The following is a 22,872-nucleotide window of genomic DNA, read 5'->3' as shown; positions in this document are numbered from 1 at the left end:
ATGCCATGCTGAAGAGCCTGCTGACAGCAACCCCCAGCACATACAGACTTCAGCACATCTTGGAGGTGAGCATAATGGGCAGGGGCAGCAGGAATCTTACCTTAGTCCTGGGGAGGCCTGGAAATGAGAGACTGGATGATCCACATTTCCATTGGGTCCTGCTACCTGAGAGCCATTGGGCCACCCGTGGTCAGGGCAGTCAGTGCAGAGCAGTGTTGGGGTCTTTCCTCCTTCAGGGCCAGAGGGAAGGTGCTGGTGCTCGACAACAGGGCTCTGCCTGGTTCTGTTGAGCACTAGCTCCAAGGCTGCAGGCAGGCTTGCGGAGTGAGAGCATCAGACCCCTGTGAGGTCCAGGAGAAGGTCCTCCGAGAACAGCACTGGCTCCTTCCTAGGAAGCTGCTGAGATTCTCAAGGAGGGATTAATCCCTTCTCTCCCATGCACACAGAGGATTGTAAGGAGCAGGTCGTTGTCCTTTGTCCAACAGAGACCTGTCCTAGGTCTCACCCACAAACCTGGGAGAGAGCTGGGAACTTGACTGGGTCCTACCCCAGCACTTGCCCTGGTACACTCTCTTCTCCCCTCCCCCCTTGGCGATTTAGCTATGGCTCTATGAACGAGAAACAAACAGGAACATCTTCTCCATCTCTAAGCCAAACTGGTTTATTAAGTCTGACCGCTCAACATATTTTAGGGGGCGTATTTTCAGTACATGTACAGAACTCATTATACCCCACTTGGACCTACATCACACAAGGATAGTCATGACCAGATTGTTGTCAGCTTTCCAAACATAAGAACGGCCATACTGGGTCAGATCCAAGGTCCATCTAGTCCCATATCCTGTCTTCTGACAGTGGCCAATACCAGGTGCCCAAGAGGAAATGAACAGAACAGGTAATCATCAAGTGGTCCATCCCTTGTCGTTCATTCTCAGCTTCTGGCAAACAGAGGCTAGGCACAGCATCCTTCCCCATCCTGGCTAATAGCCATTGATGGACCTGTCCTCTATGAACTTACCTAGTTCTTTGCTGAACCCTGTTATAGTCTTGGTCTTCACAACATCCTCTGACAAGGAGTTCCACAGGTTGACTGTGCGTTGTGTGAAAAAATACTTCCTTTTTTTAGTTCTAAACCTGCTGCCAATTAATTTCATTTGGTGACCCCTAGTTCTTGAACGATGAGAAGGAGTAAATAACACTTCCTTATTTACTTTCTCCACACCAGTCATGATTTTAAAGACCTCTATCATATCCCCCCTTAGTCGTCTCTTTTCTAAGCTGAAAAGTCCCAGTCTTCTTAATCTCTCCTCATTTGGAAGCTGCTCCATACCCCTAATCATTTTTGTTGCCCTTTTTCTGAACCTTTTCCAATTCCGATATATCTTTCTGAGATGGGGTGACCACATCTGCACACAGTATTCAAGATGTAGGCATACCATGGATTTATATAGAGGCAATATGATATTTTCTGTCTTATTATCTATCCCTTCCTTAATGATTCCCAACATTTTGTTCACATTTTTGACTGCCACTGCATATTGAGTGGATGTTTTCAGAGAACTATCCACAATGACTCCAAGATCTTTTTCTTGAGTGGTCACAGCTAATTTAGACCCCATTATTTTATAGAGAGAGTTGGGATTGTATTTTCCAATGTCCATTGCTTTGCATTTTTCAACACTGAATTTTGAACATTGCCATTTTGTTGCCCCGCCAGGTGGGATCCTTTTGTAGCTCTTCGCAGTCTGCTTGGGACTTAACTATCTTGAGTAGTTTTTTTTATCACCTGCAAATTTTGACACCTCACTGTTCACTGTCCCAGCCTCTCACACAGATGTATCCTGCAGCAGTCCAGCTGAGGGAGCAGTGGGGACAGGTGATCTCATCCTGTCAAACCAAGCAACATGGATCTCATTGAGGCTCAGATGGAAGATCCCATGCATCTCCTGGAGGTAAGAACTGTTCACTCTTCCTGCCACTTGGGGCTCTTGCAACAAATGGGGGTTCCTGCTCCATATCCTGGTTGGGAGCTTTCCCTGCCCCTGCATCTCAGCCCTGGCACAGAGACCTATTTCTCATCATGATATCCTCCTTTTATTCTCAGAGGATGTGTCCAGGATCCTGGATAATGTTTTCTGCAGGAGGTTTGAGCAGGGAGAGATCACTCACTGTCTTCAACCCGGGTCTGCAGGGTTCATGGGAGCAGCCACACTCCAACCCTCCACCTGGAAGTCTGCTGAAAATTGCTTACCTAGGACCCATGAAGTTCAGCCCCAGTTTGAGGCTTTATTCCTGAGGTCCTATTGGAGGAGTCCCAAAGAAGCTAATTGGCCCTCTGGCCCTGCTTAAGACAGCAGCAGGAACAGGAAGCTGACTGAACACCAGGGCTGCTCCGTGTTCTGGACCGTGTGCTGCCTGTTTCTTCTGCCACTCCCCTGGCTTGATTTCCTGGCATCTGATTTGTGGTTGTGATCGCAAGTTTGTCTTATGCTTCTGATCTTCCAGAATCCTGACCCAGCTGACTTGCAACTCCTGTCATGTGAGTGTGGACTCTGGCTCTGACCAGTAGGTCTAGCTGCCCTTGACCCACCTGTGACATTGACTTTTGGACAATTTCTCCAATGTTCTTTTTTGCTTGTCCGGCAAGATACACCAGTGCCTTGGCTCCCAAAGTCCTGAGGGATAGCGCTTGTATTGCCCCCATCCCCATCCCAGCTGCTTTTCCTATGGGAATCTCTCTAGAGCAGAGGAGAAATCTGCTCTTCTCTTAGGATCAGTCCCAGCAGTAATTCCACCCTGGCCGCAGCTCAGCTACTTTGTTTACCTGGGATCAGGAACCACTTTTGAAGCCCTTAGCTGGTGGATGGAGGTGGGAGCAGAGGCTGAAGCTCCAGCAGTTTCCACCAAAGAACACCAGCCTGTCTTTCTATCGTCTGTCTAGGGCTCACCATCCATCTTGGAGCTGAACACCAGATAGGAGCTGATAGATGTTCATGTTCTTGTGTGTGATGGAGCTGTGTGCCAGAGAGGGCCAGGAGAAGATGCTCCATGTGTGGCCAGGACCAGGCTAAACAGCCCGTAATGCTAGGTGAGTCAAACCATGGCCACATATAGACATCTTGGGCATCCATGGGGACTGAATCTGGGCGCTTCGCTGCCAAGAGCACAACTCACTCCAACTTGAGTCATTATGGTAGTGACCCCTGCCAGCCCCTCTGAGGGGCGGGGGGGGAGGTCAGTATTAACTCTGTTAGCTGAGGCACAGGGATGGAAAGCAACTGGCTGCAAGGTCACACACAACATCACTGACAGAGGCAGGAAGGAAGCATGGTACTGATACCAGTCCAGCTCCAACCACTAGACTTCACCTACTTCCAAAGCCAGAGAACCCAGGAGCCATGACTCTGACAGCTAGATCTTAAATGACAAGACCAACCTCCCTCCCACTCAGGAAGCCACAGAAGGGACCATCTGCTGACCTCCCCTTTGTAATGCCACTGTCAGAGACCATTGGTAGTGGGTGCCAAGTGACTGAGCAGGGAATTCCTTGAAAGACTTCTAGAGACTTGCAGGTGTTTCATTGTGACCCTCTGGAAGCTGTGGAAAGAGAGCTACATTGAGGAGACTCTTCTGCTCTAACAAAGTGTTTCTGTTCTCCTAGACAGTCAGCCAGTGAGGCCAGGTCGCAGAATGTGGAAGAGCTGTTTGGCGATGGGTTGGAGGATTCACCATGTAGGTGGCAGCAGCTGCTGTGCCCTCATCTTGCCAGGTCACATAGCTCTGCACCCAGGCATATTCTGCCGGGACATTTCCCATCACCTCCCTCAGCTCGAAAGCACCTTGGGTGGAAAATTTTCCCTCCTACAGTCACACCCACCCAGCCCTGTCCCTCTGCCAGTTTCTCCAGCCTCAGCCCATGGGCCCCAGGGTTGTGAAAATGCCCCTGGGTGTGTATGGTCCTGTCCCCGCCATGTCCTGGGGAGAGCAGCTGGCCCCAGACCACAGGGAGGGATCCAGCAGTGGCCCAAACACCAACTGACACCTGGGGAGCCAGCAGGGCTGGGCAGAGTGGGACGGGCCATGGGGCCTTGCTCCCTGCCTGGGATGGGGTGGGGCTGGCCGGTCCAGGCTAATGGGGTTGTGGGCAGCCCCATTAGGGCCAGATCTGGACCTGCGCCAGGACTGTGGTGGTGTCAAACCCCAAGCCCGTGAGCACCAGGGGACACTGCAGGGTGAATGGGATCCCCCTGGGCCCGGCCTGCCCCAGATCCCTCTCCGCTCAGCCAACGCAGCCTGCCCCAGATCCCCCTGGGCCCAGGCCACCCCTACTCCAACAGGACACACCTGGGGATCAGACTGTGACGAGATCAGCTCCTGAGAAAGCCCCAGCTCAGACACTCACAGGGACAAATTTGCCCCGGAGCACAGAGTGACACTCACACGCTGACAGCACACACCTGAACATACTCCGCACCCAGATGCATACCCTTGCACTTTGCGCACACACACACGCCCACTGCTCATACACATTGAGCACACACACACTGATATACACTGCACACACACACACACACACTCCGACTCTCTCTCTCTCACACACACGGCAGGGGACACACCCAGGAGAGACGACTGTGCCGCACGTCCTCTCCAGCCCTTGCCTTTCCCCCAGACCCTGAGACTCAGGTGTTGCTGGGGGTAGGAGGGGGCAGGACACAGCTCCCACTGACTTGGTTGGACATGGGCATCTCCAGAAGCCAGGCCTGCCCCTCCCCTGGCTGGGTTGCTGCCCCTCGTGACATCCAGGGACTTGGTCAGGGAACCCATCTCTGAGGGGAACTGGCTGGGGCTGGGGGTTGTGATTATGGGGTACCCAGGGCACCCAGTAAGGGGGTAGATTCACTGGGGCACTAGGGCCATGCGGTTGGAGAGTCTAGGAGCCAGGACTTCTGGGTTCTATCCCTGTCTCTGGGAGAGGAGTGGTATCTAGTGGTTAGAGCAGCGGGGCTGGGACCAGAACTCCTGGGTTCTATTCCCATCCTTGGGGAAATACTGGGTTGAGCATCGCAGGGGCAGGGGCACCAGGCACTGGGGCTGTGCGGTTCTCAGTGTCTCAGGACCCTGCCCTGTGCCTGTTTCCCACCTAACTCCCTGCCCCACCCAACATCTCTGGGCCTCTCAGTGGGAGGACCTGCCCCATCCCAAACCCAACTTCCAAGTTGGGATCCATATAAGAACACTCGAAGGGGAAGGAGATTCAGGGATGCTCAGCTCAGTCAGCAGCTGGATCCATCTCTGAGGGGAGCCCCAGGAGTCACATGAGCCGAGAACAGACCCCAGACAGAGGGAGGGTCACTGTGGATTGAACCCAGGGAGGTGGGAGCAGAATTGAGCCCTGACCCCACTGCACACAGGGATGACTCCGCATTGAAGCTGGGGATAGAGATCAGAAACATTGCAAGAGAGTGAATGCCTAACCCTCCACCTCACCCTAACCGTAACTCTAATCCTAACCCTAACCCTGAAACTCATCCTAACCCTAATTCTAACCCTAAACCGCACCCTCACCCCAACCTTAACTCTACCACGAACTCTAACCTTAACCCAAACCCTCACCCTAACCCTACCCCAATCCCTAACTCTAATCCTAACCCTAACCTTAACCCTAAACTTCACCCTCACCCTAATCCATGACCCTAACCTCTAACACTCACTCTCACCCCCTTCCTAACCCTCACCTAAATCCTAACCCTAACTCTCAACCTCACCCTAACCCTAAACTTCACCCTCACCCTAAACCTAACCCTCAGCCTTACCATAACCACTAACCCAAATCCTAACCTTGACCCTCACCCCAACTCCTAAACCTAACTCTAATCCTAACCCCTAAACTAATATTAAGCCTAACCCTCACCCTAAATCCTAACCCTAGCCCTTAACCCTAACTCTCAACTTCACCCTAACCACAATCTCTAACCCTCACCCTCAATCCTAACCCTAACCTTACCCAAACCCTAACTCTAAATGCTAACATTCAACCTCACCCTAACCGTTAACCTCACCTTAACCCCTAATCTTAACCCTAATCCCTAACTCTAATCCTAACCCTCACTCTAAATTTAACCCTAACCCTTGCCCCTAAACCTAACAAACACAAACCCTAACCGCTCTCCCGTACTCTCACCCCTAAACCTAACCCTAATCCGAACCCCTCACCCTCACATTAACCCTAACCCTCACTCTAACTCTAATCCCAACCCTAAAGTTAACACTAACCCATCTCATCCTAACCCTCACCCTAACTCCAAACCACTAACTCTAACCCTCAACCTTACCCTAGCTAAAAACCCTAACCCTCAACTCTAACCATAACCCAAACCCTCACCCTAACCCTCACTCTAACGCTCACATGAACTCTAACCCTATCTCAAACCCTACCCTTAATCTAACCACTAACCCTCACCCCGATTCTAACCCTAACTCACTATTGCCTCCTCTCTATATTAGGTTCTCTGTCCAGCTCTCTTCTTTTCCTTCTGAGCCAACTGCTCTTAAACCTCACCCATCAGTTTGCTTGGTTCTCATTGTAAAACATTTTACAATACTTTGTATGAAAGATGCTCTGTCAGGGCTTGTCTAAACACCATTCTATCGGTTTAAAACCCATGTAAATTAGTATGCCCCCAGTGTGGATCCAATTATAAGCACCTGCAATAGAGGTTGTGACAACTGAACTATTTCAGTTAAAAAAAAATCAAGTTTTATATCAGTACAAAAACTGCGTATAGACCAGGACTACAAAATGAGCTTAAGAGGAGGTGGTTTATTGCACCAGGCTACTGCTTTCTCCTCATTGCTCTTCTGTGCAATCCCTTTTGTTTTCCATTCTCCCACTGCTGCTTCCCTTCCATGAATTCATTTACCCTTTTCCTGAACCCACCTGTACAATGTCCTCTGACCTCCCTGCTTTTCTCTTCCCCTGAAGAATTCTCTAACACTTCCCCTTATTACAAAGGCTGGACTCAAGCAGTCAACAGTAAAGTGATATGTAGAAATCTCTTTGCCCCAGGAGCAAAGAGGAAGCATTGTCAACTAGCTGGAGGCTGGGTGAGGGTAAGAGGATGACTGAATTCCCTTCCTATTGTATGTGGGGTTTCAACTTTAGACTTAAAGAGGTTTATTGGGGAAACTTAACCCTTATTTCCATTTCAAGGAGAGTTCTACTATAATAATTAATGTTAAAATGGCACAGGGGGGGCTGTAACCTGAATTAAGTCAGAGTAAATCCAGCTCAGTTACTCATAGTATGCATCCGATGAAGTGAGCTGTAGCTCACGAAAGCTTATGCTCAAATAAATTGGTTAGTCTCTAAGGTGCCACAAGTCCTCCTTTTCTTTTGGCGAATACAGACTAACACGGCTGTTACTCTGAAACCTGTCATAGTAGTTTCTGCACTAGTAAAAGATAAAACTTAACTGCTGATTTTTGTTTCTGTGACTGAATACACACTAGGAGCAGGTCAGGGGACTAGGAAGGAGGTACTACTACAATCACTCTTGTGACTGTAACCGTACTTCAAGTAGAACCTGATGGTAAAGAAGGCCAGACTGAAAGAGTTCATACCCAGTAGCTTTGATGCTTATACTGTAGTCAATCCCCTCCATTTCCCATGCCGGGGCGATTTTTCACTCTAGTGGACTCTTCACTGTCACAGGTTTCTGCTTCATATGAATTTCAAGTAAAAAAACCAAACAAACGTGTAAATGTTTTTTCCATTTTTTTCAAAAAGTGCATAATGAAAAGTCAATCCAGGACTTAACATCTGTTTAACTTAGCAGATGTTTAAAAATAATTACATTGTATAGTTTATATCTCATTTAGGGTTTTTACAAGAAGCTGTTCTGATAAAGTGAAAAATAAAAATAAACTCTGTATTTATACATTTTTTCCAGTGAAGTTTCTACTACATATTTGCAAATGTCACTGGTGTGAATGGCTAAATATTTACAGTAAAAACAGTCAGTTCTGTGCCATTTCTTGCTATTTAAGATCCATGTCTGGTTTCTTATCTTTCCAGTTCTGCTTCCAGTATTTCTCCCCATGTATCAGCATCCATGGGATACATGCTTTTTTCTGGTAAGCCACAGCGTGAGTGAATGTTGCTATATTTTCCACTCAGCCATTCATGCTTCACTTTGCTCTTCCAGTAGTTTCTCAGTAGAGTGACCTGATACAGAGTAAACAGTTAAAAAACCTTGAAAAAGTTGAATAAATTAAGCAGAAGTCAATGTAAACATTGGAAGTTGGGAGAACTCAAGTTTTACACCAGAAGAAGCATCTGCATAACACATTTGGGTGTCTGGGACCTCAATGCAATACATAGATGTACAAATGCCCTCTAGTGGACCAGGGCTTTAACTTCACATTTTCTGTGTAATATGAGCATCATTCTCACTTCTCAAATCTTCTGCCTCTCATCCCCACCCTTTCAGGCTAAATCCCTACCCTAAAGTAAAACTTCTAAAATATCTTTCTATTTCTCTTCCCTATCCTGCGAGCCCCAAAATAATCTAAACTCTCTTGTGTGCTCATGCAGCAGGGTGGTTGGGTTTCTCTTCCCTGCTCATGCAGGTACTAACTTATTGACGTTTTGACACACGTAGCTTGTTACCTCAACCCTGGATATAAGGAGGTAGAAGTAGCTGTCTGGGAGAGGGATCTAGGGTAGAGAAGGCCTAAGGGAGGAGACTTGGAAATGGCCATATAACCGGAGAAAGACTAGACTAGGATTTGTGATATTTGCTTTGTTAATGAAGTCAGATGCCAGGAAGGTGTTGAGTTTGGATTTCAGTGTGTCTACTATCTTCAGAGCAGCGTGAGTATTCCATCTGCTCACAGCCCTGCCTCCTTATGAGCTCTTGCCTCAAACTGAACTACTAAAACACTTCCTCAGAGAGGAAATGAGTCTGAAACTGTGTAACTCTGAGTTCACTGACCAGTGATCTATGCAGAGGTAGACTTAAAACCCCAAAAGAGGTGGCTGTATCCTACTTTCTTTCAAACTAGTGCTGGTTCAGGGTGGTGGTTGCAATGTCTGAATTCATTCCCTCTCTGATCTGCTATGTCTTGCAGGTGATAGCTGTCATAAAAACGGACATACTGGGTTAGACCAGTGGTCCATCTAGCCCAGCAGCCTGTCTTCTGACAGTGGCCAGTGCCAGGTGCTTAAGAGGGAATGAACAGAACAGGTAATCATCAAGTAATCCATCCCCTGTCACCCATTCCCAGCTCTGGCAGAGGCTAGGGAAACTTCAGAGCATGGTTTTGAATCCCTGCCCATCCTGGCTAATAGGTCCATCAATGGCTATCCTCCATGAACGTATCTAGTTCTTTTTGAACCCTGTTATAGTCTTGGCCTTCACAACATCCTCTGGTAAAGAGTTCCACAGATTGACTGTGTGTTGTGTGAAGAAATACTTCCTTTTGTTTGTTTTAAATTTGCTGCCTATTAATTTCATTTGAAGACCCTAAATTCTTGTGTTAGATATGAGAAGGTGTTATTTACTCTTATTTAATTTCTCCACACCAGCCATGATTTTCTAGACCTCTATCATATCCGTAGTAGTCTCTTTTCCAAGATGAAAAGTCCATTTTATTAATCTCTCCTCATATGGAAGCTGTTCCACACCCCTAATCATGTTTGATGCTCTTTTCTGTATTTTTTCAAATTCCAATATACCTTTTTTGAGATGGGATGACACATCTGCATGCAGTATTCAAAATATGGGCATATCATGGATTTATACAGAAGCAATATGATATTTTCTTATTATCTACCCCCTTTCCTAATTATTCCCAACATTTTGTTAACTTTCTTGACTGCTGCACATTGAGTGGATGTTTTCAGAGAACTATCCACAATGACTCCAAGATCTCTCTCTTGAGTGGTAACAGCTAATTTAGATCCCATTGTTTTATATGTATAGTAGGGATTTCCAGTGTGCATTTCTTTGCATTTATCTACATTGAATTTCATCTGTCATTTTGTTGCCAAGTCACCTAGTTTCATGAGATCCTTTTGTAGCTCTTCGCAGTCTGCCTGAGACTTAACTACCTTGAGTAATTTTATATCATCTACAAATTTTGCCACCTCACTGTTTACCCCTTTTTCCAGCTCATTTATGAATATGTTGAACAGTACTGGTTGCAGTACAGACCCTGGGGGGACACCACTATTTACCTCTCTCCGTTCTGAAAACTGACCATTTATTCCTACCCTTTGTTTCCTATCTTTTAACCAGTTACTGATCCAGGAGAGGACCTTCTTATGCTGTGAGTAGGGCTCTACCAAATTCACGGCCATGAGCATCACAGACTGTGAAATCTGGTCTTTTGTGTGTTTTTACCCTATACTATACAGATTTCATGGGGGAGGCCAGCATTTCTCAAATTGGGGGGTCACAAGGTTATTTTAAGGAATCTGAACCCAACTCTGAAGGAAGCAATGCAGAAGTAAGGGTGGCATGGTATGGTATTGCCACCCTTACTTCTGCACAGCTGCTGGCAAGGCACTGCCTTCAGAGCTGGGCACCTGGCCAACAGTTGCCACTCTCCAGCTGCCCAGGTCTGAAGACAGCACAGAAGTAAGGGTGGCAATACCATACCATGCCACCCTTACTTCTGCATTGCTTCCTTCAGAGTTGGGTGGCCGGAGAGAGGCAGCTACTGACTGATGGCCCAGCTCTGCAGGCAGCAGCGCAGAAGTAAAGATGGCAATACCATACCATGCCATCCTTACTTCTGCGCTGCTGCTGGCAGCGGCTCTGCCTTCAGAGCTGAGCTTCCGACCAGCAGCTGCTGCTCTCCAGCTGTCTAGCTCTGAAGGCAGCGCTGCTGCCAGCACCAGTACAGAAGTATGGGTAGCAGTACAGCAACCCCCGCTACAATAAACTTGCAACCCCCCACAACTCCTTTTTGGGTCAGGAGCCCTACAATTACAACACCATGACATTTCAGATTTAAATAGCTGAAATCATGAAATTTACACTTTTAAAAATCCTATCACCAATGACCAAATTGGACCGTGAATTTGGTAGGACCCTACTTAGGAGAGCTTACTTTGCTTAAGAGCCTTTGGTGAGGAACCTTGTCAAAGACTTTCTGAAGATCTCAGTACGCTATATCCACTGGATCACCCTTGTCCACATGCTTGTTGACCCCCTCAAAGAATTCTAGCAGATTGCTGAGGCATGATTTCCCTTAACACTTTTTGTAGACTCTTCCCCCAACAAATCATGTTCATCTATGTGTCTGATAATTCTTTTCTTTACTATAGTTTCAGCCAATTTGCCTGGTACTGAAGTTAGGCTTACTGACCCATAATTGCCAGGATTGCCTCTGGGACCTTTTTTTTTTTTTTTAAATTAGCATCACATTAGCTGTCCTGCAGTCATCTGGTACAGAAGCTGATTTAAATGATAAGTTTAGTAGTTCTGTAACTTCATATTTTAGTTCCTTCTGAACTACTGGGTGAATACCATCTGGTCCTGGAGACTTATTACTGTTTAATTTATTAATTTGTTCCAAAACCTCTCTAATGACACCTCAGTCTGGGGGTAGCCATGTTAGTCTGTATCCACAAAAACAAGGAGTCCGGTGGCACCTTAAAGACTAGGGGATTTATTTGGGCATAAGCTTTCATGGGTAAAAAACTACTTCTTCAGAAGAAGTGGGGTTTTTTTACTCACAAAAGCTTATACCTCAGTCTGGGACATTCCTCAGATTTGTCACCTAAAAAGAATGGCTCAAGTTTGGAAATCTGGCCCCACTGATTGTTTAGCAGGCTTCCTGCTTCTGATGTACTTAAAAATGTTTTCGTTGTTACTTTGAGTCTTTCGCTGGCTGTTCTTCAAATTCTTTTTTGGCCTTCCTAATTATATGTTAGCTTGCCAGAGTTTATGCTTTCTCTATTCCTCAACAGGATTTCACTCAACATGTTCAGCTCCTCCTCACTGTTTTGAGTAGCAGCTGCAATAGTGCTGGGTAAGGGGGTTCTAAAGCAGCTGGTTCTTTGACCCCTAGCTGTATCTAGCTTAAGAGGTATGTAGGGGCAAAAACCTCTAGATCAGCGATTCTAGGAACCCCTTCTCTCCCAACAGTATTTCACTGAAGTAAAATTATGGGGATCATGTATGTAAAACTTTGTCCCTTTCTCAATGTGTTCCATTCCAGAGCTGGACTGATCACTTCTCAAGGATCAGGTAGTTCATTGTCTCTATGATACTCTTATTTTTTGGCATTTCTGCACAGACTGCCAGTTGTGATGGTGTTTGTGATACTATTTCACTACAGCCTGGTCTACACTACAGAGTTAGGTTGATACAAGGTGGCTTATTATGATCTAATTATTTCAGTGTCTACATTAGAATGCTGCTTCTGACGAAGTAAGTCACCTGTTACGCTGACATAACTCCACCTCCATGAGAGGTGTAGCGCTTATGTTGATGCAGTTAGACAGTGATCAACTGACACGGCCTGTTGGCTGTCAGCCCCAAGGGGGGGCTGTCAGCTGGAGTCCTTCTACTCTCTGATGGTGATAGCCTGAGCTGTCAGCTGTGGGAGCTGGCTTGCAGCTGGGGCCCCCAAGCCCTGGTGTGGAGAGCTGGGTGCCAGGTGAGCCCTGCACCCCACTGACAGCTTGGGCTGGTAGGCTCCAGAGCTGTGTCCTATAATGCCCCACTTCAGTTGGTGGAAACACTCCTGCCGACTGAAGGAGCAAGTGGGGACGTGAACTTCCTCTTTTAATTACTGTGGTGGCTGTACTTCGACTTAGGTCAACTTAATTTTGTAGTGTAAACAAGCCCTGAGACCTCACTGGCTGTAACTATTAGATGGTAACAACTTTGAGTTGCTCTTGACCTTGGATGGATCAGAAATGCTGATCAGAAGAGAACCTCTAATATCTTAATGCTCATCCCAAAAGCTATCCAGTTTCCCAAAGCTAGACAGTCCATGTTCTTAAATTTACCTTCCATGAATATCCATTTCCTCTATCACAGTCTATCTCTCGCTGACAGACAGCTCTTACAGTTAAACAGTGGTGTTTCCACAAATAGTCACTGTTCTCAATTGCACAATTCCAGCTCTTGCATGTCATTGCAGCTTTGCATAAGCTCTGAATATCCAATTCACTGAAAATTTTAAAACTGACTTCTGGAGGCAGCAGCGTCACAAAGTCCTCCCGACTTTCTTCTTTTTTCTTGGCTGGTGGAAGGATGGTCAGTTCTTTACACGAAGCGACTGCCTGTTTGTTCTTCTTTGAGGCTTTCTGCATAATTTAAGGCCTCAATACACCCACCATGAGTAACCCTGGGGGTGAGGAAGTACAGTGGTCACTAAACAGCCTGACATGTAGGTGGTTACATGCCGTTATCACGGATCTCAATTACATAATACATGGAGTTAACTTTCACCAAGTTAATGCATCCGATGAAGTGAGCTGTAGCTCACGAAAGCTTATGCTCAAATAAATTGGTTAGTCTCTAAGGTGCCACAAGTCCTCCTTTTTTCTAATTTTGAAGGTTATGTTAAAGCGTCTCACATATTAAACAGTGGGCTGTGCCTTGTGCCCAGGCTGGCCCAGCCCTCAAGCAGTGCCGGGTGGGTCACTGGTGCTCTCGTTTGCCCAGCACTCAGCAATCACTCCATTGTTGTACAGGGCCCTGTGCGAAGGCTAGGCTAGCCGAGCCCCAGGTGTTAGGCCAGAGACTGACGGGTGCCCGGCCTGTGCTCAACCATCAGGCGCCCTTTGCCGAGCCCAGCCCCGCCGGGGAGCTCGCCTGGCCAAGCCGTGGCTGGAGCCAGCTCTCATCCCCCCCAGCCGCCGCCGGCGAAGGCAGGTGGAAGGAAACTCCAACCCCGCAGGCCGCCCCCCTACCTGGCCCCACGCTGCTGCCCCCAGCTGACGGTTTAAACGTCTCCCCCATTCGAACGTGTTTGTTTACCCCACCGGCTTCCCGAGGCAATGCGCATGCGGAGGGGGCTGTTGGGGGCGGTGCACGCCGGGATTTGTAGTTTCCCCGCGGCGACGCTCACGCGCGGCCGGGCGGGGAGGGTGACAGTTGGAAACTACCCTTTCCGGGATGGCCGGCCCAGGGGTGGGCGGCGGTGCGGGGATTTAAACACAAACAGCGGCCGCCGGCCCCGCCTCCCGGCACAGAGGGAAACGGAAGGGGGCCGAAGGGGACAGCGGGGCCTGCTCCCTGTCCGCAGGCGGAGAGCCCCCGTCCCAGCGACGCCCATGCCGGGCTTCGAGCTAGCGCCCGCGGACGGGGGCTACCCGGTGGCGCTGCCGCCCGGCCAGACAGTGCTGGGAAGAGGCCCCCTGCTGGGAGTAAGTCTGGCTCCTCGCAGGGCGGAGGGGGGGCTCCCTGACCCCGCTGCCCAGTACGGCCGCTGCAGCCCCCAGCCCAGGAACCGCCTCTGGGGGGAGGCCTGGCGCGGGCCTGCCCGGGGCCCCAGGCTGGCCCGGACGCCGCGCACCCCGCTGGGCGAAGAGGCCTCTCCCCCACCGCTGGGTGACGCTCCGACAGGGAGCCATTATCCCTGTCAGCTGCCCCGTCGCTGTGCAGGCCCCGGCGTCGGCAGCCCCGGCCTGGGGCAGATCTGACACAGCGGGAGGCTTTTATTCGCCTTCTCTTTGCCATAGAGTCTGGGGCCGGAAGGGGCCATGGGCTCAGCTGGTCACCAGACCCACCAGTATAGCCCAGGCTCTCAGACTTCACCCGCTGACCCCAGGGCTGAGCCCCGTCTGGGGGAAGGCCTTATGGGGAATCCGGGGAGGTGGGCGGATGGACGCCTGCCCATGTCTAACGGCCCTTCCCCCAGCCTTGTCGGAGGGACCACTGGGCCTGGGAACCAGATGGAGAAGGTGGGGGGGAGCAACTAAGGAATAACAGGGTCAGGAGCGAGGGTCATAGGTTCAAAACTAGGGATTCAGAGGAGGACACTGAGCAGAGAAACCTCTGACAGTGCCCACTGTTCCTCAGAGCTGTCTAGGGATCCAGCGGACCTCTGCCCAGATGCGTGAAATCAGGGAGGAGCGGAAATAGGTCCCACAGTCGCAAAGCACCCACTCATCTATCATCCTCCTCCTGGTGTTGTAGATGGCTACCTTGGCCAGGGCCAGGAGGAGGTTAATGAGGCAGTCTTGCAACTTGGTGGGGCCATGGACAGAGTGTGCAAATATAAACAGGTGTGGGGAAAAGTGCTGCCAGAACATAGGGGCTGCAACCTGGTGCATTTGAGATAAGCATGCACCAGGTTCTCCCTCACAGCACAAAAGGGGCAGGCGTTGGGGATGGGGGTGAACTGCACTAGGTACACGCCTGTGCTCACGGTTTCACAGAGGGGCCGCCAACCGATATCCCCAGCAGGCTGTGGGACCAGGGTGGATTAGAGGCTGGGGAAGGTGGAAGCAGAGCCCTCCAGCTCCTTTCAAGCATTTCTCCATAATCTGGAATGGTAGGAAACTTGTGTTAACAAAAACGACGATTCTCCTTTAACGTGACTCTAGGAGCTGGGGCTTTAAGAGAAACTCTAAACATTGAGACTAATAAATCGTATGGGTTGGTGATGCTGACTCATTTTCCTGTTTGCATAAACATCTCCTGATTCTCTCCCAAATCAGAGGAAATTAGGGGTCAAACTGTGGAGAGGGAATAGCATCAGTCCCCCAAACTTTCTGCTAACACAAACTAAGTTCTGCTCTGAGACATGAAAGCAAGAGTTCACTTTTCAGCAGCTGACAAGAACGTCTGAGGAACAGTTGGGGGTGCGGGGGGGGGGAATGGGGAAATAGTTTTACTTTGTGTAATGACCCATCCACTCCCAGTCTTTATTCAAGCCTAAGTTAATTGTATCCAGTTTGCAAATTAATTCCAATTCAGCAATCTCTCCTTGGAGTCTGTTTTTGAACTGGGAGTGGATGGGTCATTACACAAAGTAAAACTATTTCCCCATGTTTATTCCCCCTGCACCCCCCACTGTTCCTCAGACATTCTTGTCAGCTGCTGGAAATGGCCCACCTTGATTATCACTACAAAAGGTCGTGCCCCCCTCCGGTAATAGCTCACCTTAAATGATCACTCTCCTTACAGTGTGTATGGTAACACCCATTGTTTCATGTTCTCTATGTATATAAATCTCCCCACTGTATTTTCCACTGAATGCATCTGATGAAGTGAGCTGTAGCTCATGAAAGCTTGTGCTCAGATAAATTTGTTAGTCTCTAAGGTGCCACAAGTACTCCTTTTTGCGAATACAGACTAACACGGCTGCTACTCTGAAACCTGTCAATTTTCTCAATAGTAACTTCAGGTATACTTGTAACAATAGGTTGGTAATAACATTTCAGAAAGATGTGACTTAAATTGGCAGTGTCTCTTTCAACAAAACTTTTTTTGCAGGTAGGTTCGAGGTATGTCTACACTATGGGTGCTACAGTGACAGCTGTACAGCTTTAGCACCATAATGTAGACATGTCCTACATCTATAAAGGGGTTTTTCCACATCCCTGAGTGGCAGTAGCTGGGCCAGCAGAAGAATTCTTAACTTAGAATTCTTAAGGTTGGCTTGACTATGGTGCTCAAGAGTTCCTTTCTTACACCCCTAAGCGATGTACTTATGTCAGTCTCAATGTTCAGTGTAGACCAGGGCTTGTACTCACTTCACTCAGCCATATCAGCACTTAGTGCCTAATTGCTATGGTACCTTTCTCTAGGTGGCACATGTGGCTGCATTTACATTTATATACAAGTTTGTTAAGTAGTTTTAGATATGGGGGAGAGAATTCAAGATAATCTAATACAAATGGTGTTAGTATTTTTAAACTCATTTAAAACAGTAGGATACATTTTTGCCCTTAATTACACCCTATACAAACCAGTGGATTTAACTAGGGGGAGAATTTGATCAGCTGTTTTCTGTGTTTAATTTACTCTTCTGTAATGCTAGTGCCCACACTCAGAATAGTTTGCATGAAGGTGAGAAAAGTGAGATTGACTAGAAAAGGTTGTGAAACTGATCAGTGTGGATTCATCATACTAGATGTGGAATGCAAAAAGGAAACTGTGCAAGTAGTGGAAAGTAAATAAAACTTTGTGTTCTACACATTCTAATATACCAAATTACTTAACATTCCATCTTTTTTTCCAGCTCTGAGGTGTACACATGTCTGCATAATCCCAGCCCAGAGGGCTAAGCACCATATTAACTACCTGGATGGATATATCCCATTTATGCTGTTAAAGAAGCCATCTGCTGTTGTTTGTAGTGGTAGGAAAGGAGTAGTGAGGGGAGGGAACAAGTCCTTTTAAAATAAATTCTTCGGGTTGCATTCAAATTGGGCCTTTTTCACATTTAGATATCCTTTATTGCCTGGGGTTTTTTGCACTGAACCATTATTTTGCATTTGTCCCTTTGACTGGTCTTCCTCTGAAGAGGGCAGATACATTTTTCCAATTGAAAAGATGGCCATTTGTTGTTTCTCTCGTACACCTGGGTTCACTTTTGTATTTTAAGAGCATCTATAATGTAGTTTTAAGCTGAGTTCTTGGCTGGTTCAAAGAGTTGTGCACAGGGCAGTGTTTCTTCATGGGATGTATTTCATAATTGGACCACTAGGCTGTTACTGATCTATGCTGTTGAATTATATTTGACTTTAGTTTAACTGAGGCATTTTTTCATTTTGTAAATTTTTATGGCTTGAATATATTCCTTACTAATTCATAGAATACCTCCCAGCTGACTTCTAATATATTTTACTTTGTCAGCATTTGCTTTAATAAGAACTGCTTTAGTTGCTTATCTGCATGCTTAATTGATTTTCAAAGGTTAAACTGGTAGCTAAAGAATGGAGGAGGACTGCTTCATGAGGCTCCCAGACCTGCTGTTGTAATATGTTAGACTTAACTGCTCTATGATCTTTGGATTACTGAAGAGCTGAGGAAGGCTTGACTTGGGGGAGGCTGCAGATAAGATCTTTGCAAGCAATGCTTCCCCTATTTAATGTGGGGATGTGTGAAAGATTTATTTGGATCACTTTCTCTGGCTCTGGAAATGTCAGTAGATATGAGCAGGGCATTGGTAGTGGGAACACTTCTTCCCATATTAACTACATTGTCCTTCTGTGGAAAGAGATGAAATCATGTCCATTATGTCAAAACCTCATTTGTAGAACTGGAGTATGGCTGAAAAAATGTAAGACACCTACTAGCCAGAGACCAGTAGGAAAGATGAGCAGTGGTGGGGGAGTTTGAAGGATCCAAAGGCAACACTCTGAGAATTCTAGCCCTCACACCCAACTGTTGGTAGCAGGGCTGGTGCTGGGATTCTTATCAGTGGACTCGGCTCAGATGCTCCGGTTTTCGTATTGGTTTCTGCCTAGTGGGTGTTGGAAAATTGAAAGCCATACCAGCAGCCTCTGGCTGATAAAAAAGAAAGAATATTCTCCCAGCTTACTCCCTCAGAACCTCCTGATTGCTGCAGAGCCATGCTGGCTTGGGTGTCTCTGTTGCTTTACCCCGCCTTCACTCTCAGCAATCAGAGTGGTGCTGGGAAGGATCTATAGATTGAGGTGGATCTCTGTTACGCTCCCCAGGCCTCTGTTTTGTTTTTTTTATTCTAATGCTTACATCTGCTAGTGTTCATAGCTTTCTCAAACAGCAGAGTGTAACTGATCTATCAGTTGTTTGCAGATGAAGAGCTCTGTGTCACTTGAAAGCTAGTTTCTCTTACCAACAGAAGTTTGTCCCATAAAAGATATTCCCTCATCCACCTTGTCACTGTTACCTGTTTCATTGACCACAGGTTCTTAATAGCAAAGGACACTCTGAGTCCTTTTGATTTCTCTCTGTCACCTGGCAAAACTAAGAGCAGCAGAGATATGGGAACAATGTCTTCTAACTCAGTGTAAATTCTTTTATTTCTATAAAGGCTAGATCTATGAACATTGTAGGCGAAAACCATGGAAGTTGCAGACCCCAGCTCAGATAATATCCACTACCAATAGATGGAAGTACCCACAATGACTATCCCAAATATCAATGCAGGTCCCATGATCACATGTGTTTGGCTTCCTCACTGACATATAGCCGACGTACCCTGGGACCACATCAGCACACACACACACCCAGTTATGATGGTGATGTAGTCTGCTACCATCTTTGTTCATGGAGTCTGTTGGTTCTTATTCACATACCTCAGATGGGCATGAAGAATGCTTGGCAGTCTGGCAGAATCATGGACACTAATGTGCTACTGCACACCTTCCAAGCACCTTGAGGTTATTGTGTGTACAAGGGTCTATGACCATTAGCCATTAATTAGGATCCTGTGGTATCAAGGGTTTGTTTTTGCCACAGTAGCAGCTTGATGGATTATTTTGCTAGTTAATTATCTTGTTTTGAATTGGACTCTGATTCCTCACAAGGATAGTAAATTTTGTTGTTCCTGTCCAACAGCAGTACACATTCTTATTGTCATGGGGTTTCTAGTGACTTGGACCTAATAGGATGTTCTCAGTAATCACACAGCACCTTGTTTCTTACTTTGAGCAAGGGGTTGGACTAGATGACCTCCTGAGGTCCCTTCCAACCCTGATATTCTATGATTCAATGATAACCCTGCTATATATACACCATACACATGCTTACTGTATTCCATCTCTGGCTTGGAACATTTCACACAATGTGCCACCTCTTAATTTATGCTGCTTTTGCCATTAAGGGTGTGAATTTCTCCTGGACTCATACCCATTCCCTTTCTCCCATCTGTGACACCCCGTTTATGTCCCGATTTAGTGCGCTCTAAACTGTTTCATCTTCCTTCTCAAGATAATACATTAGGACCCTCTCCTGAAGTAGCACATTTATGCTTATCCTGTGCAAGCTTTGTTTCTTTCCCTAGCTTTGCTCTTGCAGCACTTGTTTAATATTTTGCATGTAATGTTTGTAGTAAGTGCTTACAACGAGAGGAAAAAGTCTGATTTTTTTCAATTGAATTTATACTGGTCAAATTTAACAGGTTTTACCTTCAGTAATCTCTCAGATGTATTTTCTTGTATAATAATCTCATATATAACGACTGTGTTTTCTCTTATGAATTTATTTGGTTAAGTGAAGTAACATAGTTCCTCACTAGAGGTCACAACATACACTTGTAAGGCTGGTAGCAGTTTTCTGCCAGTTTGAATACACATCTTTAAACCTAATAAACATTGAGAGAAATGAATTACAGTTTCCTACAAAGATGTAATTGGATCTTTTTGCTGTCTTGAATGTCACACTTAAAGGAAATGCATGAACAGGAAAAACTTTCCTTGCAAATAGCAGCAGGTTTCTAGTTAATCCATCAATATTAGTTTTGCTGCACATACAGAAGAGAGAGCTCTCTCACTGTAATAAATGATATTAAAACAAATGACTCTGGCAAAATCTCATTAGAGCGCCAAACGAAAAAACAGGAGAATTAGCATCTATTACATTGGATTAAAAATTATCTCAATTTTTTAATATATCAATTTTTTAAAACAATGAGTTCCTCACAAAATGTTCTTGTAATGCCAGTTCTTAGGCGCTAACAACTTTTTTCCTGAGTTTTGTAAGCCTCAGGGTACTGTCTCTATTTCAGTTTTTGTGTCAGTGTTTCTAGGTTTAACTGTTTGTCTACTGTGGTGATGGTGGTGAAATTTACTGGAGTTACCCTGAAACTTTCTTTATAGAAAACATGAATTCCTGCTTTCTGTGTGCTAGTAGCTTTGAGACCAGCACAGCACTCTATAACATTTCAAGACACATTACTGTCTCTTCTGAGTAGCATTGTCAGACCTTGAAAAATCATAAGATTTTGACAAATGGTAAATTCTGGGGTTTTTTGCTTGCCTTTGGATTTTTGAGCTGGCAGGGCTCATATTCTCAAGCTTTTCTCCACACTGAGGCTAGAAAGTTCATTTCTGGATTTAAAACAGTATAACTTCAGGCACCCAGTTCTGAAAATCTTGATCTTAACGTTTTAATCTAGTTCAAATTACGAATTCTTTTTTTTAAAACTAATTGTGTTATGTGGAACTACTTACAAGGAGTCAGAAACCTACAGCCTGCATGAACTGTACTCAATGAAACCTTTTAATCTGCCTATTGGTTTATCTTGATTTGATTTTTGTTTGCTGTAATGATTCAAGATATGAGTGCCATAATTTGCTCTTATCTCAACGGTCTGTCTTCTTTTCAGATTACAGACAAGAGAGTATCCCGAAAACATGCCATATTGGAAGTGGTGGGTGACCAGCTTCGCATCAAACCGGTAACTTGACTTTTTTGTTGTTTCTGTAACAGTCAAGCTACACCAGAAAAAAGCTACTTTGATATCAGATACACATGGATCTAAGTAATGCTTAATGAAAATCTGTGTAAGAAGTAGAAATTGATCAGGAATGTCTGAAAATGAAGCTACTGAATTTAATGTGGTGATCCATAGACTCAACACTGCTTTTTCTAAAAGGTGATTGTGGGGTGAAACTGGCATTCTCCAAGGATGGGAACATGGTTTACAAACATCAGTATACTCATTATACCTGTCTGGTGTTATCCCCATTTTTTCGAGACTGTGAGTTGCCTCAGTTCACAGGGGGGGGGAAAAAGGATGGTAGAGTAATGAACAAGAGACAGTTCTCCTGACCATGCCCCCCTCCCCTCATTCTGTACAGACCACCCCTTTTCTCATTGGCATATCTGTATTCTGCCATCAAATGATTTCCAATAATTTACTTTTATTTTTGTCTTTTACAACAGTGTAACATTAGAAATACCTAAGAAATATAGAACATAATTATGGAAATGCTGATTGTGACTCCATTGTTAGTTCAGTTTTCCACTTAAAGCAGGGATAAATCCTCTTTTGTATGAAAAATAGTGCATCCTCACTAAGTTTACAGCACTTACTGAGTACAGGATGAATTTTCTGAAAATTTGTAAGAAAATCTGATAATTTCTTGAAGTGAAAATTAAATTGAGTCCTTTAAGAAAATTAACTTTTATCATGAATGATCTTAATGGAATAACACAGATTCTTAAGAACATAAAGTTAAGAATAGCCATACTGGATCAGACATTTGGTCCATCTAGTTCAAGATCCTGTCTTCCCACATTGGCTGGTGCCAAATGCTTTAGAGGGTATGAACAGAACAGGATAGTTCATTGAGTGATCCATCCCGTGTCATGCAGTCCCAGTGTCTGGCAGTCAGAGGTTTAGGGACACCCAGAGCATGGGATTGAGTCCCTGACCATCTTGGCTAATAGCAATTGATGGAAATATCCTCTGTGAAGTTATCTAATTCTTTTTTGAACTCAGTTATACTTCTGTCCTTCACAGTATCCCCGGCAACAAGTTACACAGGCTGATTCTGTTGTCTGAAGGAGTACTTCCTTATATGTGTTTTGAACCTGCTGCCTGTTAATTTTATTGGGTGACCACAGATCGTGTGTTATGTGAAGGGGTCAATAGCACTTCCTTATTCACTTTCTCGACACCATTAATGATTTTATAGACCCCTCAGATCCTCCATCAGTCATCCCTTTTCCAAGATGAACAATCCCAATCTTTTTAATCTCTTCTCATATGGAAGCTATTCCATACCCTTATCATTTTTGTTGCTCTTTTCTGTACTTTTCCCAATTCTAGTAGATCTTTTTGAGCTGGGGCGAACAGAACTGCATGTAGTATTCAAGGTGTGGGCATACCATGGATTTATATAGTGGCATTATGATATATTCTGTCTTGTTATCTATGCCTTTCCTACTAATTCCTAAAATTCTGTTA

The 22,872-nt window shown here is 45.8% G+C and overlaps 2 protein-coding genes across 7 annotated transcripts in view; one reads left to right on the top strand and one right to left on the bottom strand.

Moving 5' to 3' along the window:
- Positions 1-6,890: 6,890 nt before the first annotated feature.
- On the bottom strand, positions 6,891-14,023 carry FBXO48 (F-box protein 48). 2 transcript variants are annotated; one of them, XM_073339437.1, is made up of 3 exons: positions 13,934-14,023; positions 13,025-13,365; positions 6,891-8,224 (listed from the first exon to the last, which is right to left on the bottom strand). In XM_073339437.1, exons 2-3 carry the CDS (start codon positions 13,328-13,330, stop codon positions 8,063-8,065), a joined length of 468 nt encoding a protein of 155 aa, XP_073195538.1. In that variant the 5' UTR covers positions 13,331-13,365; positions 13,934-14,023; the 3' UTR covers positions 6,891-8,062. The 2 variants fall into 2 exon arrangements, with proteins under 2 accessions (XP_073195538.1, XP_073195537.1); XM_073339436.1 differs by lacking the exon at positions 13,934-14,023 and having other exon boundaries at positions 13,025-13,902.
- Positions 14,024-14,132: 109 nt separating this feature from the next.
- Positions 14,133-22,872, top strand: part of APLF (aprataxin and PNKP like factor) — a 91,580-nt gene continuing 82,840 nt past the window's right edge. For 2 of the 5 annotated variants that reach the window (XM_073339431.1, XM_073339433.1), the window contains exons 1-2: positions 14,134-14,389; positions 21,286-21,357. In XM_073339431.1, coding sequence (XP_073195532.1) covers positions 14,297-14,389; positions 21,286-21,357 — 165 coding nt within the window. In that variant the 5' untranslated portion in view covers positions 14,134-14,296. Of the gene's footprint in view, positions 14,390-21,285; positions 21,358-22,872 lie in introns of all 5 variants that reach the window. The other 3 variants (XM_073339434.1, XM_073339435.1, XM_073339432.1) reach the window with 2 other exon arrangements.

The sequence above is a fragment of the Lepidochelys kempii genome, chromosome 3 (assembly GCF_965140265.1).
Source record: "Lepidochelys kempii isolate rLepKem1 chromosome 3, rLepKem1.hap2, whole genome shotgun sequence".
Lineage (NCBI taxonomy): Eukaryota > Metazoa > Chordata > Testudines > Cheloniidae > Lepidochelys > Lepidochelys kempii.
The sequence above is the reverse complement of the archived record's forward strand: the minus strand, read 5'-3'. Positions and strand labels throughout refer to the sequence as shown.

Coding starts and splice junctions, on each gene's coding strand:
- FBXO48 (XM_073339437.1), bottom strand. CDS start 13,330: ATGCAGAAAGCCTCAAAGAAGAACAAACAGGCAGTCGCTTCGTGTAAA. Junction 8,225..13,024: donor GAAATGGATATTCATGGAAG/GTAAATTTAAGA, acceptor ACTCTGTATCAG/GTCACTCTACTGAGAAACTA.